The sequence below is a fragment of the Rhinolophus sinicus genome, linkage group LG05 (genome assembly GCF_036562045.2).
Source record: "Rhinolophus sinicus isolate RSC01 linkage group LG05, ASM3656204v1, whole genome shotgun sequence".
Lineage (NCBI taxonomy): Eukaryota > Metazoa > Chordata > Mammalia > Chiroptera > Rhinolophidae > Rhinolophus > Rhinolophus sinicus.
The window spans coordinates 109,206,177-109,222,160 of NC_133755.1; the positions used below are offsets into that span (position 1 = coordinate 109,206,177).

The 15,984-nt window shown below is 37.0% G+C and overlaps 2 protein-coding genes across 3 annotated transcripts in view; one reads left to right on the forward strand and one right to left on the reverse strand.

The window, feature by feature from the left end:
* COL9A1 (collagen type IX alpha 1 chain) overlaps positions 1–9,005 on the reverse strand; it is a 100,241-nt gene extending 91,236 nt beyond the window's left edge. For both annotated transcript variants that reach the window (XR_012496642.1, XM_074333167.1), the window contains exon 1: positions 8,894–9,005. Coding sequence is in view for 1 of the 2 variants with exons in the window: in XM_074333167.1 (XP_074189268.1) it covers positions 8,894–8,970 (77 nt within the window). In the remaining variant the exon portion in view is untranslated. The remainder of the gene's footprint in view (positions 1–8,893) is intronic.
* FAM135A (family with sequence similarity 135 member A) overlaps positions 1–15,984 on the forward strand; it is a 461,750-nt gene that overhangs the window by 274,013 nt on the left and 171,753 nt on the right. The window lies entirely within an intron of this gene.

The window sequence follows — 15,984 nt, forward strand, 5'->3', positions numbered from 1 at the left end:
TCACATCATTTGGGGTTTTCTACAAGACCTTGTCCTTCTCCTTCCATCTATCAAAATTATGATTCCCTAGGGTAGCCATTTAGGCTAGAATTGCATAAGTCTAGCTTATTCTTGTCAGTCAACCAGCACCTATATTTAAATGGAGTGGTTTATTAACCCAAAGAACTGAACCACTAGTGGTAGGACTTCAGAGGATGAATTGTGCAGCTGGGTCTTCCCTGCAATCCTAAAATCACACAAGATAAACCAGCCCTAGATCCACAAGGAAAGGGGCATTTTCCAAAAGAATCTTCTCTACTGAAGTTCTTTACTTGCAATACAGATCGTCCAATATTATTTACTCTGGGAAAAAAGAAGAGACAGACGCATATTTGCCTATATAAATAAGGTTCGAGAAATTCTTTTGCTAAGGATTAGAGGTCTCACCTCTGCTTTTGCCCTCCTTCCCCTTCCACTTGAAAGATTCTTCTACAGCTAGAATCTGAAGGCAAATGAAGGGGCCCTTTTAATAAAAGAGAAGATAATAGAGAAGAAAATAGGTTTGCTTATAAGTGGTTTGGCTTCTTTCCAGCTTGTGAATTTTACTTAAGGTGGTGAAGAACAAGGAATAGCTCTATTAAGAAAAAAATGTAAATCCAGAGAAAATAAGATATTTTTATTTCATACACACACACGCGCACACACACACACACACATGCACGCACATTTTATTTATATATGTATTTAAGGACACAATTTTTCTCCTTCCACCTGCATTTTCTATTAGTCATATATCCTAACATGACATTAGATTCTCACAGAGAATAGTGCAAACCCTACACTATCCTGGGCTGGGTCAGGTTATACCCTAAAATCATAGACACATAAGCTTTTTCATCATTAACACTGTACCTAACAGTTCTGTTTTTGAAAAACGATCTGGAAATGAAATCTGGTCCATCATATCAGATTGTAAATGCACTAAGACAGCTTGATATTTCAAATGGTCCATGTTATGAATAGAAATATCTTATACAGAATAATTGTGCTTTACCCCTCTTTATCCCCCATCCACACACACACATACACACACTGCTCTACACAGTATGCATACATATTAATTTTTCCCTTTCTATAAATCCAGAATTTTATTTTCTTACAGTTTACATCAGGGAACATCATCACAAATAATCATCTTTCTTGATCATCTTTCATTTGTTTATTCAGTCATTCAACAAACACTCATTGAATAACTACATGTACTAAGTATGTGTTAGGGGTTGAGGAGATGAAAATGTGAATAAACACAACATTGCCCTGAGGACGCTCATATCTCAGTGGAAAAGTCCAATATGAAAACGACGGCAACATAGTGAGTGAAAAAGGCTGTAGCGTCACTGAGAACAAGTATGAACTCAGTCCCAAAGCACTGGGAAAGTTTTCATTAAAAAGGTGAAATCTTAAGGGATAAATAGAAGTCTACTAAGACAACAAGTGGTTACGGTGCATTTGGAGCAGCGGAAACAGCAGGTACCATGACAAAAAGGTAAAAGAATATTTCAGAAACCATAAGTTTAGTTCAGGAACTCTTTCACTTGGTAAATATTTATTGGTGACTCTTCTTCTATTATAAGCCCTGCACTGATCTCAACACAGAGATACAGCAGAGAAAGACCAGATTTCTGCCACCATGGTGCATACATGCCGGTGGGAAGACAGATACTAAAAACATTTACAAAAATAAACAAGACAATTTCAGTGGAAACTGTAATAAAAATACAAAAGAGGGCAACATGTGCTAGAGAAAGGCAGGAGTAGGTTTAGAAGCTGATCTAGATTGAGGGGTCAGGGAAGGCTTCCCTGTGATGGTAAACTTTGACTCAGACTAGATGAGAGTGAAGAGGGAAGAATGATCGGGTAGATTGGAAAAGGAGTGGGTAAGGGACAAACAGAACAACGTGGCTTTGAGCTGGAGCAACTGAGTAGATGGTGATGTCGTTTTTCTGAAATGATAGGGAGGAGGATTGTGTGGATAAGAAATCTTGAAAACCTAAGAAAGAGTTTGGACTTTATTCTGGCTATTTATGGAAACGAGAGCAGAGTTTGAGGCCAAGAATTGCGTCTTTAGATGTGTTCTCCAGAAAGATGGTTCTGGTGTTGCTTAAAGGATGGATTGAATGGATTTGATCAATGCGTAAACATATGCACCACTGAAAGAAAAGTTTCAGAAGACAATACTTACTGTGTAATTGTAGTGCACTCTAGTTTCTGTGTTATTCTATTTCATTTTTCAGTGATGGTGACCAACTCGATAAACTGATTGAGTACCAGCTAATGGGTTGCAACACATGTTTTTAAAAACCATTGGATTGGAACAAACTAGGCACTAGAAATGCCAAGAGATATATTTTCTCTTTCTTCCTGGTATGGGTACAATAATTGGGATGCCCCATAAAACTCATAGAATAGTAGGACAAGTTCCTTAGTTTTAACACAACTATATTATTTTGAAAGTATTCTTTTTAGGTCAAGTTGCCATAAACTTATAACATCAATGAAAGATTCCATGACTTCCGTATTTACATACTTTATAGAGTAAAACAAACAGGTGCTTTAAAAACTAATTTCCTAATGGTATCTAATTTTACTCTGTCTTCTGTCTATCTTGTCTTTAAAAATAAAAGACTCAAAATGTCTAGTGGCACATATCAGTTGTGTGAAGATGCTGCAGATTACTCACAGCTAGAGCCTGGAATTTACCATAGAAATCTCTGGCTGAGAAGCTGATTAACAATCAGAGAGTTGCTAAAACTAGGATACCCACAGTTTTGCATTGGGTTCAGATTTACTGTAAAGAAATGTCCCTACAATCAAAGCTCTAATTTTAATCTGCTTATTTTGGTTCCATACTGGTAATTGTAGCCTAATCATACACAGGCAAGCAAATACAGCCCCATGATGATAGCTATTTTTCTCTGAAATCACTCACAAATAAATATATTCCTGCCATGGAGCATTAAAACGAGAATGTGTTATTTAACATAAGCCCCACCCCAACCCCAAGCTTTGTGGCATATTACTTTTGCTTCCTCTGAAATATGAACATTTCTATTTTCCCCAAGGAAGAAAGAAATCAATTCCCCTCCATGGCACACGTGCTTCCAGGAGCTGTTGCTACATTTGCTACTCGTGGAGTTTCCGTTTGTAGCACAAATTGTCCTCAGCCTCTTTGTTTTCTTCCAATAAACCTCACATGCTGACCCACCAGCATTTTCTCTACAAGCTGGAAAGCCTACTTTTCTAACAGGGCTTCCCAAAGCTACATCAGAATCACCTGAACAGCTCCTTAAAAACATGTCACTGGCTCCACCTCCAGAGTTTCTGATTCAGGAAATTTAAAGTGGGTCTGAGAATTTACGTTTCTAACAAGCTCCCAGGAGATGCTGGTCCAGTGAAAAACAGATCATGTTTTCACCTCCGTTGTTACCCCTCCTTTGTTACAACTGACTCGCAGACTGTAAGTGTTTCGTAAGTATTTGCTGAGTAAATATTTTATTAAATTTATTGGGGCAACATTGGTTAGTAACATGATATAACTTTCAGGTGTACAACTTTATTATATGACATAAGTACACTCTATTGTGTGCTCACCACCAGAAGCCTAGTCTCCTTCTGTCACCATGTATTTCATCCCCTTTACCCTCTTCGCCCGACCCACCCCGCCCCCCATACCCTCTGGTAACCACCATTCTGTTGTCTGTATCTATGAGTTTGTTTGTTTGTTCATTTGTTGTTTTTTGTTTAATTTTTAAAATAATTATCAGTTGAAACCGTAAGACCTACTGGGAACTTTTGTGCTCATGAAAAATATTGTATTGACTTCCTTACTGACATGTACCGGTATTAAGAAATTTACTTGGTTGAACGAAGTGCAGAAACCCAAAGCTTCCCGTCTGCACTAATACCATTTATCAACCAAAGAATATAAAATGTGTTCCTGAATTTCCTGTTACCATTTATCAATGAAATAGAGAGAGGTTCTTGGTTCTGAAATTGCTCTTTCTCTTTTATGAAAAAACCCTTAATAAACATTGTTTTATGTTGCATCCCATGAAATTTTACATGCGCTGACTAGCTTTCACATTCTGCAAACATGTTTGTGTGCACTAGGTGGCAGTGTAATCCTGATATTTGAAACCTAAGCAAAGAAATCAGACTAGAATTTGATTTCCAGTCTTTACCCTAATATTCCATTCTTGGTTGTTTTCCATATGTATATATTGAAGTATTATAATTGATTTCATTTTAGGGTTGCTCTCAGAATAAATGCCAATAAAATGCACTCTGATTGTTCATAAAAGACTATTGAAGAAGAGACACTAAATGAATAATTAAGTTTAACTCTGCCGGAATAAGTGAGCCAACCACCCTGTCCTCCCTCACTATCATCAATTTGAGCCTTAAGCTATCCCCCAAGGCTGATGGTGTGGACTCTGGAGTCAGACTGCTTAGGTTCAAATCTCAGCACCACCAATTTCTATCTGAGAGATCCTTGAGAAATAATTAACCTCCCTGTGACTCAGTTTCCTTACCTGTAAATATGAATGATACAAGCACCTGCATTATAGGTATACTATAAGAATTAAACTAGAGTTTAAAATAGTGCCTGGAACTTAATAAATTTTAGGTATAAATTTTCTCACTTTACTTAATTCTCCCACTCAATCCCACTCAGCTGCAGGAAATGATGACTGATTTAGATCTAGAAAAAAAGTATGTGGTGGTGCTAGAAGCTGAAAACTCTTAGGCAATATACAACTATTGGAAAAACTCACTGGTAGATATCAAAGTAAATCAATCAGAAACCCCCTCTCCCTTCCATACTTACATCTTTGGTTGTTTGCTACACTTTTGATTCTTCCTCCTACAAAACGGCCCCTCATAAGCTGTTTAAGCTCACCTCAGCATCAATAAGAACTTCTCTTTCATAGTGTCCCATGGTTTTTCAAGAATGTTTATCACCCTAATCTCATTTGTACCTTACATCAATCCAACCACATAGTTGCAACCATTCTGTTTTCCTGGTGAAGAAACTTAGGTGAAAATGAAAGAGAATTGCATAAGTATATGGTCACTTGTGATAAAAGAGATACATCTGCTTATTGACTGAATTTTGAACCCATACAAAAAAAAAGACAACTCCACCAATCACTGTAGAAACAATGAAACATCTGCCTGTAAGTATATACATATAGTATACGTATATGAATATATGTATATGTATGTATGTATGTATATAATTCTTTGTTTTAGAAGTAATATGTGAACATTATAGAAAAGTAGAAAATATAGACATAGAAAAAAGAAGAGATCACTCAGTGAGACAAATTCACCATTAACATTTTAGAATGTTTTCTTCCAGTCCCCTTTCTATGCACAAGTTATGGTCATACTCCCATTTTACAACTTCCACAAATGCACATCACTTAAAGTACTTACACATTTTCTTTCACAAAATTTAAATGCAATCATGTAGCTCATACAAAGGATAAACCAAAGCCCAGGTGTAAGCACTTTGCCCTGAAGTCAAGATGGCAGATTTTAATTCTAACTGCTGTAACCTCGAAAGAGAAAATAACTATACTGAAACATTTGAGTAACTGGGGGAGATTCTTCCAGGTAGCTCCTGATCGTTGAAAGACATTCTTTTTTCTCACCCAAAGCCATGTAGGACTGTAAACTCACTACCAACCCTCTAACCACAAAGCAGCCTAGGCATGTAAGACATTCCAGAGGCACTGAAGGGCAACCACAGAGGAGTTCTGCCTCCTGCCATTCCTGCATTTCAAACAGCCCTGAAACCATGGTCAATGCCAGGAATAGCAACAGCAACTGACATGTGCTCAGGTGATAAAGAGCCTTTGTTCTTAAAGACTGAACTGAAAGCCCTTACAAGCTGAAAGGGCTCTAGCATTAGTACAGTCTGTAATTCCAGGCAGTGGTCTATCCAGGATGGACCAGCAGGGGAAGAAGAGTGACTAGGAAGTACCAGGAGGGTGGCAGAGGCTCAGGATCAGACTGGTACTATTTTCCCAGTCTGTCTGGACCAGTGGCTTCACCAGTGCTTCCAGGACTTTTTCTAAAGTGCAATATAAGGAGGAAGTGGAAGACGGGATGTTTCTGCTATACCAGCAACTATGTTTCATATTTAAAAGGGAAGTTACTCCTTTAATCTACACAATTCATTATTATTGCCAGGTAAGGTTAGTGAGGCTTAAAGATGTTAAATAACTTGCAAAGGGAAACTCCAGATGGCAGGCCAAAACTGAGCTTGAGTTTATCTGATACCAAAGCCAATGTACTTCCTATAATTGGTTGTTTCTCGGTACACGCACCACCACCACCACCACCACCACCACCACACCACATACCACATACACACACACAAAAATGCACAGTGTACATTTTCCATTTCACTGTGCACCTAATCCTTCACTATTATTTTCTTCATGAACTCCCAAGCTAAAGAAGTCCTACACGAGTTGATTAGATTTGCCCATTGCACTGATCAAACTTGGTGCATTGATTGAGTGAACTGTGTCTGAACATTTACCTTTGTGGTGCTTTTTGTAGCTAAAAGTGGTCGTAATGTTCATTTCTATATTTTCCTGAGGTTCCATCCAGATCAAAATTTGTCTCAGATTCTAAACTCTCACAGGTTAGGGACCTCAATCATTTATCATCCCTCCCATACTTCCTTTAATACCTACCACAGCCATCATTTTGTATATTCGTTATGAGTAAAATATTCAACCAATACTATATTTAAAGCACAGTACTTGGTACTAAGGAAATTTTCAGGGCCAAATAATGCCTGCCCTCAAGGAAGAAAGATACACCCCTCCCCCACCACACACACACACACACACACACACACACACAAACTGTGAAGCACACTTTGTCCTAAAAGGAATCCCTAAAGGAAACAAGTGGAACCATAAACAACTTATTCTAGAGACAGAAAACCGAAAGTAATTGATACATCCAGAAGGATTCAAAAGCATTTCACAGAGAAGTGACATTTTAAATTGACCTTGAGGGATGAATAATATTTTACAGGCAGAGAAGGTCAGAAAGGGTTACAAGGCAGTTGGAATAATGATAGCAAAACCTCAGAGGCCTGATAATGCATGGAGTGTATTTAATTATGTTAAAGGCATGACTTAACTTTTTGAAACTGTTATCTGTGTGTTGTTGTTAACCCAAGGATGGAGAAAACTAGTATCATTAAAGTACATTTGCTAAATAAATAAATAATAGGTCTAACTGTTTATGACTATCTTATATTAGGCTGCCTATTACATCAATATTTTGTCACTGAAAAACAAATCAGGGATCTATTTACTGCAGTGGAAAATGTAAACAAGTTTCAGTTGTAGAATGGCACGGTTCTAGGAGAACCTTTTTTTTTGTTTGTTTGTTTGTCTGCAAAGGATTTTCACTTTGAAGATTCCATCAAGTCATAAGGAACAGTAGGTGCCCTGGCACCAGCTACAAGGGTACAAGAGGCAAGATGTCTTCACTGGGATATGACAGGTTACTTGCTACCACTTAAATTCCAATTCATTTTTCCATTAATACTAGTAATAGGCTACTAAGCTTGCCTAAAGTCAGGTGCTGGCTAGGAAGGGTCAATGGCATAAGCAGCTGGCAATGCTTTCATTTCCTTGGGGGAAAAGCTGATCAATAAATAAAGATATGCATTACTTTAAAAAATAAAGGTCTAAGAGAATCCTGGGTGCATCCTAAGCGATGGATTCAGGCTGCAAGAATGAAGGCACAGAGCCAAGAACGGAAGATGTGTTATGTGCAGGAAAAAAGATTTGAAATTGAAGTGGCTCTGAACGGTGAAATGAGCTCTCGAGTGGAGTTCAAAAGGGAGACAGGGAAAAATGCAGAATGTAGCTGGAGCAACTCAAATGGAAACCAGCACGCACATAGTGTATTTCCTGAGACCTATGCAATCAAGTAGAACAAAATAAGAAGCAGTAAAAGAATAACCAACCTAGAATTATGGGCCTCACCAAGCATAACTTGCTACATAGGGTTGGTTTCAGAAGCAAATGTAAAGAAATTACAGCCCCACAAGGCATTCATCACTGTAGATGTTCTTTTAAGCTTTGTTATCTGACAGGACGCTGCAGAAAGCCAGAAGAAGGTGTAAAAATGTTATTACAAGAATCACAGGAGTAACCAGTAGCAATCTGTCTCTTGGTACAATATTGGGAAATGTCATTTGGCTACAGATTTGTACCATAATAAAATTGTCCATAAATATACACTATAAACACAGAAGACAAGAAATAAATAACTTTAATGTTATATCCAGAAGCTAAATGATAGACCCTTGGTGTGTTATTGTGAGCAGTTATTTCAAAAGAAAAAGGAAAAACACCAAGTTAGTTGACCCTCGTTGGATTATAAATAACCATAAAAAGACTTATTTAAGAAAGTGAAAGATTATAAAAAGCCCCAGTTCTGCTCTGTTGCCTACAGAGGCCACCATATTCATCCCTGTTGCTCTGTGTCCAGTTATACTGGTGACAAAGGCAACTATAATTTGAATAGCCGCAATTCATGGGTTTCCTATAAAAATCAACGCTTTCTGCCAAACCTAAGTACTGCTGTTTACTCAAATGAGAAATAGTGAAGCTAATTTTCATATAGGGCTTTTCTCTTCATGTACTATATCTTCCAAAGCATCGTTCATCTTCTCTCTACCTATCATACCGCATGCCCTGTCGAGGCACGCTTCTGAGCCCTTCTCAGGCAAGCCCCATCTCTTCCACCAAGCTCCCCTGGCCCTCCAGCCACACGTTCTCCATTCTGATCACTCACAGGAAAAGCTACTTACTGAAATGATGTTACTTTCAGTCTCACAAGCAGGAGGGCATAGTAAAGAAAGCAGGGGTATCTCAAATCACAAGACATGGCCTTGAGCCCAGCTTTGTTCCACCAAAGTGTGTCCTTTCCTTAGTCTGGTAACACAACTGAGGCTGTGTCCTTTTCTGCCAACTGGGGACTTTCCTTAGAGGCTCACTGTGACGCTCAATGAGCTAACCCATGTGGGAGAATGTGGTAATGAATCAAGGACTCGACAGAGGAAACTATTGTTTCAGACATATTTAGGGAGCCCCTATTTTATGCAAGACAGTTTTGAACACTGCATTGTAATCACTACTGAGGAAGGCAAATTCTCAGCTCTTGAGGACTTGAAAATATAGTAGAAAAGTGAAGACATATACCTTAATAATTAAAACACGGGCTAGTAAATAGTGAGTGCCTTAAACAATACCAACCCCCTGACCCAGAACTTGAACTCGATATGATAAACATCCATAAAACAGGCTTTTGAGACACGAAGGTAAATATAGTGGCTCATTGTATTTGTCCAACAGGAAGGGCAGACACTCATCCACAATGGGAATACAAGGCAGATGATGAATAAACATTGTAAAGAAAATGCTTCCTGGGAATAAATTAGGGCTCTGTAGATAGACACATGGAATGGCTTAGGCCTAGATGCTCAAGGATAAAGTTTGATAAGAGATGTCCAACCTTAAAATCTATTTTCAAAGACTGGGTTTTTATTTTCAGAAAAGGTGAAAAGGACCCGACCTGGCTGTCAGGCAGGTGGACGCTGGGTGGAGGGGACTGTGGAGACTCAGCTGAGCTACGTAAGCACCCTAGTAAGAGATTGATGGTAAGGTTAGCAATTTCTGCAGGACTGTGGCAGAAACCTAATCACAGTGGAGAGAACAATGTCAACCAAGGTCAGGGAGCCAGGCTAAATCAGTGGTTACAGGACGACAGGATCTAACAAAAGGTTTTTTTGTTTGTTTATTTTTTTAAGTAATAATTTTTAAAATTGCAATTGTATGGTGTTTGCTACATGCTGTTTTCTAAGCATTTTACCTATATTAACTCGTTTCATCACACAGCAATCGTACATGGTAAGTGCAATTATCCCCACTAGAGTGATGAGGAAAGTGAGTTGGGGAGAGCTGACCACATTTGTGGGCTGAGCAAAGGGAGCCAGAGCAGAGAGAGAAAGACAGCAGGGAAGCTGCTATTGGAACTCAAAAGAGGAAGAGCTCAGGGATTAGGGGTGATCATTATTTTTCCTTCTACTCTTTAACTTCTAACTTCTCTGCAATAGGTATAATCACCTTTATAGTCAGAAAACTATACAAAATAAAAATAGGCAATCACTTTGGTGATTTATATTCTAAGTTATTCTTTATCAATTATATACAAAAATAAGCTTTCCAACAAGAGAGTTAGCTCCCTGAGAGTAGGAATGTTGCCATATATCTTTTCGATCCATCATCTAGCACCTGGTGTGTGTGTGTGTGTGTGTGTGTGAAAGGGAAAAAAATTAAACCCAACCAAACCCTACTCTTGATAACATTGCCTCAAATTTAGCTTTCTTTATATTGGCTACCCCATATTACTGTCCTTAAGTATTTTTAATTATTTTTCACATATCGCTAGCCTGGGAAAAAATCAAAGTTCAAAATTTGAGGTGCAGTTTTTGCTAAGTGCATATCATTTTTGCACCATTGGAAAGTCAAAAAAAATCATAAGTCAAACCATCATAAGTTGGGGACCTTCTATATTTCTTAAATCCCTCCCATTGCCACACCTCCCAACCTCTGTTCACATCCCCAGTGATTCTAAAGTTTATCCAGATTGAGAACCACTAGTGTAGAGCCAGGCAAAAAACAAAAGAACTTTAGGGGTGGTTAAACATATATGTATCCTCATTGGATCTTGGAATACATTCTAGATCTAGTTTCTTTTTAATTAAGGTAAAGTTTGCCTCTGAGGTTAAAATAGAGTCAAAGCTATTCACCAAATTATCTTTTCTTTTCCTACAAACATGCAAACAAATATTAAACTAAAACAGCACTCTCAGGACTGCTCAAGGGGTTAACCAAGCAATCTAACCTAGCTATCTTTATACCAGCTGTATGTGACATCGCTGAACTTATTAATGAGGCAGCAAAGTCATTTGGGAAGGAAAATTATCTTTACATGCTAGTAAGACTCTGAGTCAAGAAAACAAAGAAGCATAGTCTGTTAAAAGTAATTTGGACGATACATAGAACTGCAAAAAGAAAATCATCTAGTCAAAGAGATTGTATAACGCTGGCCTTGAACCTCATGAGGATATATGGGAAGCTTTGGTATATGGAAAGCCATTCCTTGCTTCAATTCCTACTTTCTAAGTATGTAAATAAATCAATGTTCAGGTGGTCCAAATACAGTATGTTCATGTTTAAAACAATAAAACCTCTCACCCTTCAATTATTAGAATGGCACTCTAGTTTAGAGACCATAAACTAAGATAAATCACGCTTCAAAGTTTTAGTAATGAGCTAACTGCAGCAGTGGTCTCAACTCATTTGCTTGGACTTGTGTGTAGTTACATTTTATTCCTGGTTGGTTTCATTTTCAGGTTAGGCAACTAGATCAAGACCCTTTCCTCAAGGTGCAAGAACTTTTTTCCTGCAATATATAATACATAGTGAGACATTCCCATAACACTGAGTTAGAGTGGTTCTTTATCTTATAAAACCTCTAGGCTTAGGTTCATGTCACACACACACACACACACACACACACACACACACTGTCTTTGCAAAGATTTCATATTTTATCATCAATACTACATAAACAAAATAGCTAAGGTGACCAACTCACCCCAGTTTGCCCAGGACTATTCCAGTTTTAGCACTGAAAATCTGGTGTCCTGAGAATCACCCTCCCACCCCAGTCCCAGGCAAATTGAAATGGTTGGTTACCCCCAAAACACCAGAATCAGAATCTAGTCCGGAGTTGACTTTGAGTTGTTGGACCTATCTTTTGAACCAAGTCATCTTTCCTGGTAATGGTAAAAAATGTTACCAACAAGGGCCAGATTGATACCACCAGCCGCCATGTAAGAGCCACCACCATTCTCTATATGTGTTATCTGGAACCTTCCCAACAATTGTGGAAGATGATTGTCCCAATACTATAACATAAAGAAATGGAGGCTCTGGTGCATTAAGTGACCAACTAGGTCACCAGTAGTATGTGGTAGAGCTGAGATTCCGGCCTAGTTCTGTCTGACTTCAAAGCTTGTTCTCAGTCTATTTCACTCTCTGCCTCCTGCATTCTAAAGTCCATCAACCATGATAAATTTTAAGAAGACTTACATAGAGGAGATTTTATAAGTGCTAAAGCAAAACCAAGTAATAAAATAAAGAGAAAGAATAGAAACAAACAAACTATCACAATCTATATGAATTCAATCAAATGTAGGGGATAAATAACACAACCAGCAGCTAATTGATGGATTACAAATTGCCCTAAGTCAAATTCATAAGATTCTTTATAACATCCTTTCAAGTTATCAAATAAAATGCAATAGCCTTAGGCAAAAATAATTTTCTATTCATATGTATGAAATGTTTTATTCCTAATTATCTCTCCTCAGAGTGAATAATGTCTAGTGTAAGTATGCCTTATTGCTTAAATTTTTGTATTTTGATTTATTGTACATGCTTACAGAGAAAAATAGGATCATAAAGCTGCTATTTAAAAACTGTCTAAAAGGGGCAAGAAACTGTTGATTTATAATTTAAAACTTAACTATGAGAATTTGTCCTCAGCATATATTCATCTGAGTTAAATCAGCACATGTTTTTGAACCAACATAATTGGAAGGATATTCCTAAAGCAATTCTTGTCTGCTGCATTTTATTTGACATTCTATATACTCCTAATTCTCCCTACATGTCAGTCCTATTATCTGATCCTTTACACTGGATCTTTGGGAAAGTGTATACCATAGGAGATTTCCTTCTCGTAGCTACACATGGAGAAAAGGAATTGACGTCCATCAATGTTAACGAGAATGAGTTTGACAATGTGTGACAACCAAGGGCAGGGTCCACTGTGAAGCTTTCAACAGAATGGCAGGGAGGTAGACGTTTTGGTGTTGACCTTTAATTGATTTTTTTTTAAATTATGCTCTTACATCACACCATCTTAAGGTTGTTCAGCAACTTAAAAAAAAAAAAAAACTCTTAAATATGGTCAGACAACCAGATTTACAAGTGACAGTATCAGCAACAAGCCCTAAAAATGTCAAGGTCTCAATTATTTCCAAAGTCTCTAATATTGTGGTTTACTAAACACTGCTGACATCTGGAAAAGTTTAATAAAATGTCTTTAGGCTGTCATTTCCATTCATCTTTTAGATATCTTTAGATATCAGAGGAGTTCAGGACATAGCACATTTCAGAGTTTTTTATAAAAATCTTTTACTGCGGAATATCTGTGTAACCTTTAGGGTGACATGGAAGTGAGAGATCACTGAAATGTTAACCTCAGTCAAAAACAGACTTGAGTATTCCTTGGCAGCTTTTACCAACTAGCAATGACACATTATAACAGAAGTAATTTAGCCTTTCTGGATTTCTGGATTAGATATTCTCTAAAACATGTTCAGTAGTCCCTGGTAGCAAGGATGCCTTCCTTTGTACTTTGAACTTCCTTTGAACTTTGAAATTCCTTTGAACTGTAAATTAATGGACTCTGTTATGAACTGAATTTTTGTGTCCCCATCCTAAATTCCTATGTTGAAATCCTAATCCTCAATGAGATAATATTAGAGGTGGGGCCTTTGGGAGGTAACTAAGTCATGAGGGTGCAGCCCTTGTGAATTGGATTAGTGCCCTTATAAAAAGCACCCAGTGAGCTCCCTTGCCTCTTCCACCATGTGAGGACACAACAATCACCTATGAACCAGGAATTGGGTTTTCATCAGACTCTGTCTGAATCTGCCAGCATCCTCATCTCGGACTTCCCAACCTCCAGAACTATAACAAATAAACTTTTCCAAATAAATTTCTGTTGTTTGTGAAACAGATTGATAGATACAAAGAACAAAGTGATGGTTGCCAGATGGTAGTGAGATATGGAGACTGGGTAAAAAAATGAAGGGATTAAGTAGTACAAATTGGTAGTTACAAAATAGTCAAGAGGACAAAAAGTACAGCACTGGGAATTTAGTCAATAGTACTGTATTAACTATGTATAATGCCAGATAAGTACTAGACTCATTAGGGGGGAATCACTTAATAAATTATATAAATGTCTAACCACTATGCTGTACACCTGAAACTAATATAAAATAGATATTGAATGTCAAAAAAAAAGAGTCAAAAGGCAAAACAAATAATTTTAAAATAAAGAGACACATTTTTATTTTAAATAAACACTTGGAGATCTTTGAATAATAAAAAGAAAAAAACAAACACAACAGCAACAACAAAAACCCCTTTTCTGTTTGCAAGCCACCCAGCCTATGGTCATTTGCTATATAGCAGCCCAAACTAAGGCTCACACAGCATCTGAAACTCATATTCATCAGCATGAAGAGTCAGGGCTGGGAACTCTTCAACCAGCTGATGAGGAATATAAAAGAATCAAGAAAGAAAATGTTTAGTTACTTTTGCTTTATATTAGATACTATATGGATTTAGCATAATCTAATAGTATTGCCAGATTTTTTTTTTTTAGTTTTTAACTGCTTCATCTGTATTATCAGAGGAAAAGTGGAAAAAAATAAACTGAAATCAAAGCAAACCAAATATTATAATTGTAATACCTGTAAACTCCTGAAAATCTTAGTGGTTGTACTGTATTTTTTTATTTGGCTAACCAATATGCAGATATTTTTCTTCTTTGCTTACATTCTGCTTCATTTTCAATGGGGATAAATAATGTGAGCTTCACGTAATTCCCAGAACTCATGAACAACAGATGGACATTCTGAATAGTGATACAAATTAAGCCATAAAAAGCCTCTAAAATAATTAAATAATGCTTTTGCACAAAAACTCAATTCAAGGGTTAAAAGCTCAGCACTGTTTCTTAATTCAAATTCAAATCAAGCCATGTGTAATTACAAATTATAGGTCATATTTACTATTTACCTATGCTCTGCTCTTTCTACACCAATCATTACACATTAGCAAGACAAGATTGGGCACAACAGGACAAGGTAATTGCCAATGCCATTAGAATTCCCAAATTTCTGTGGTGTGAATGAAATTGCAAATTAAAACTGTTAATTTGTGTATTTTTTAAAAGGTCACATTGTTACCTCTGAATGTGATAAGAACAGAATGTTAAAAACAAAACAAAACAAAGAAACGAAAAACAAAGTCAATCAAAAATATCCATTTTATTTCTATATTCTAAGCATACACATTTGGAAATTAAAATTAGATATTTGTCAACTTTAAATTTTTTTGCAATTTCTGTTTTTCCTTCTAAATAAATGTTCACTGTTGTACTTAAAAAAAAAAAAAAAAGAAATAACTCTCAAGCTGGTTGCTGCATGGGAAAGTTGGCTTTTACAGTATCCATTCTGCAGAAACTTTTACACAAATCCTTCTTTTTCCTCAGAAACATAGACATTGTATGACACTGGAATGGCATGAGGTAAAGGAGGAGATGATGGGGAAGAATCCTGGATCAAGTATTTTGGAATTCTCACCAATAGCAAAACAAGTCTAAACCACGCTGGGAGATTCTCAAAAGCATCTTATATCTGCTAGCAAGAAACTGTGAGTCACATTTATTTTTTTTTCATCCTCTGCAAGAGTACAAAGCAGGAAATAATTTTAGAATCTAATATTTGTTTCCTATTACTTAAAGAGTTTGGATTTATAATTAAAATTCTAATTTTTCTCAGTTGTCACATAAATATCTTCTCCATAGCCTGAATATTAGTTGTATCATAACAATCTCCTAGGAGGGGCTTATCAAACACAGAGTTCCACCCAGGCAAGCCATACAATATGTATTGAATGGCAGTTCATAGTAGCCAAATCTAAGGAAGAGTGGAAAACTCAAATTCAAAGTAGATGTCAGTATCCATGTAAG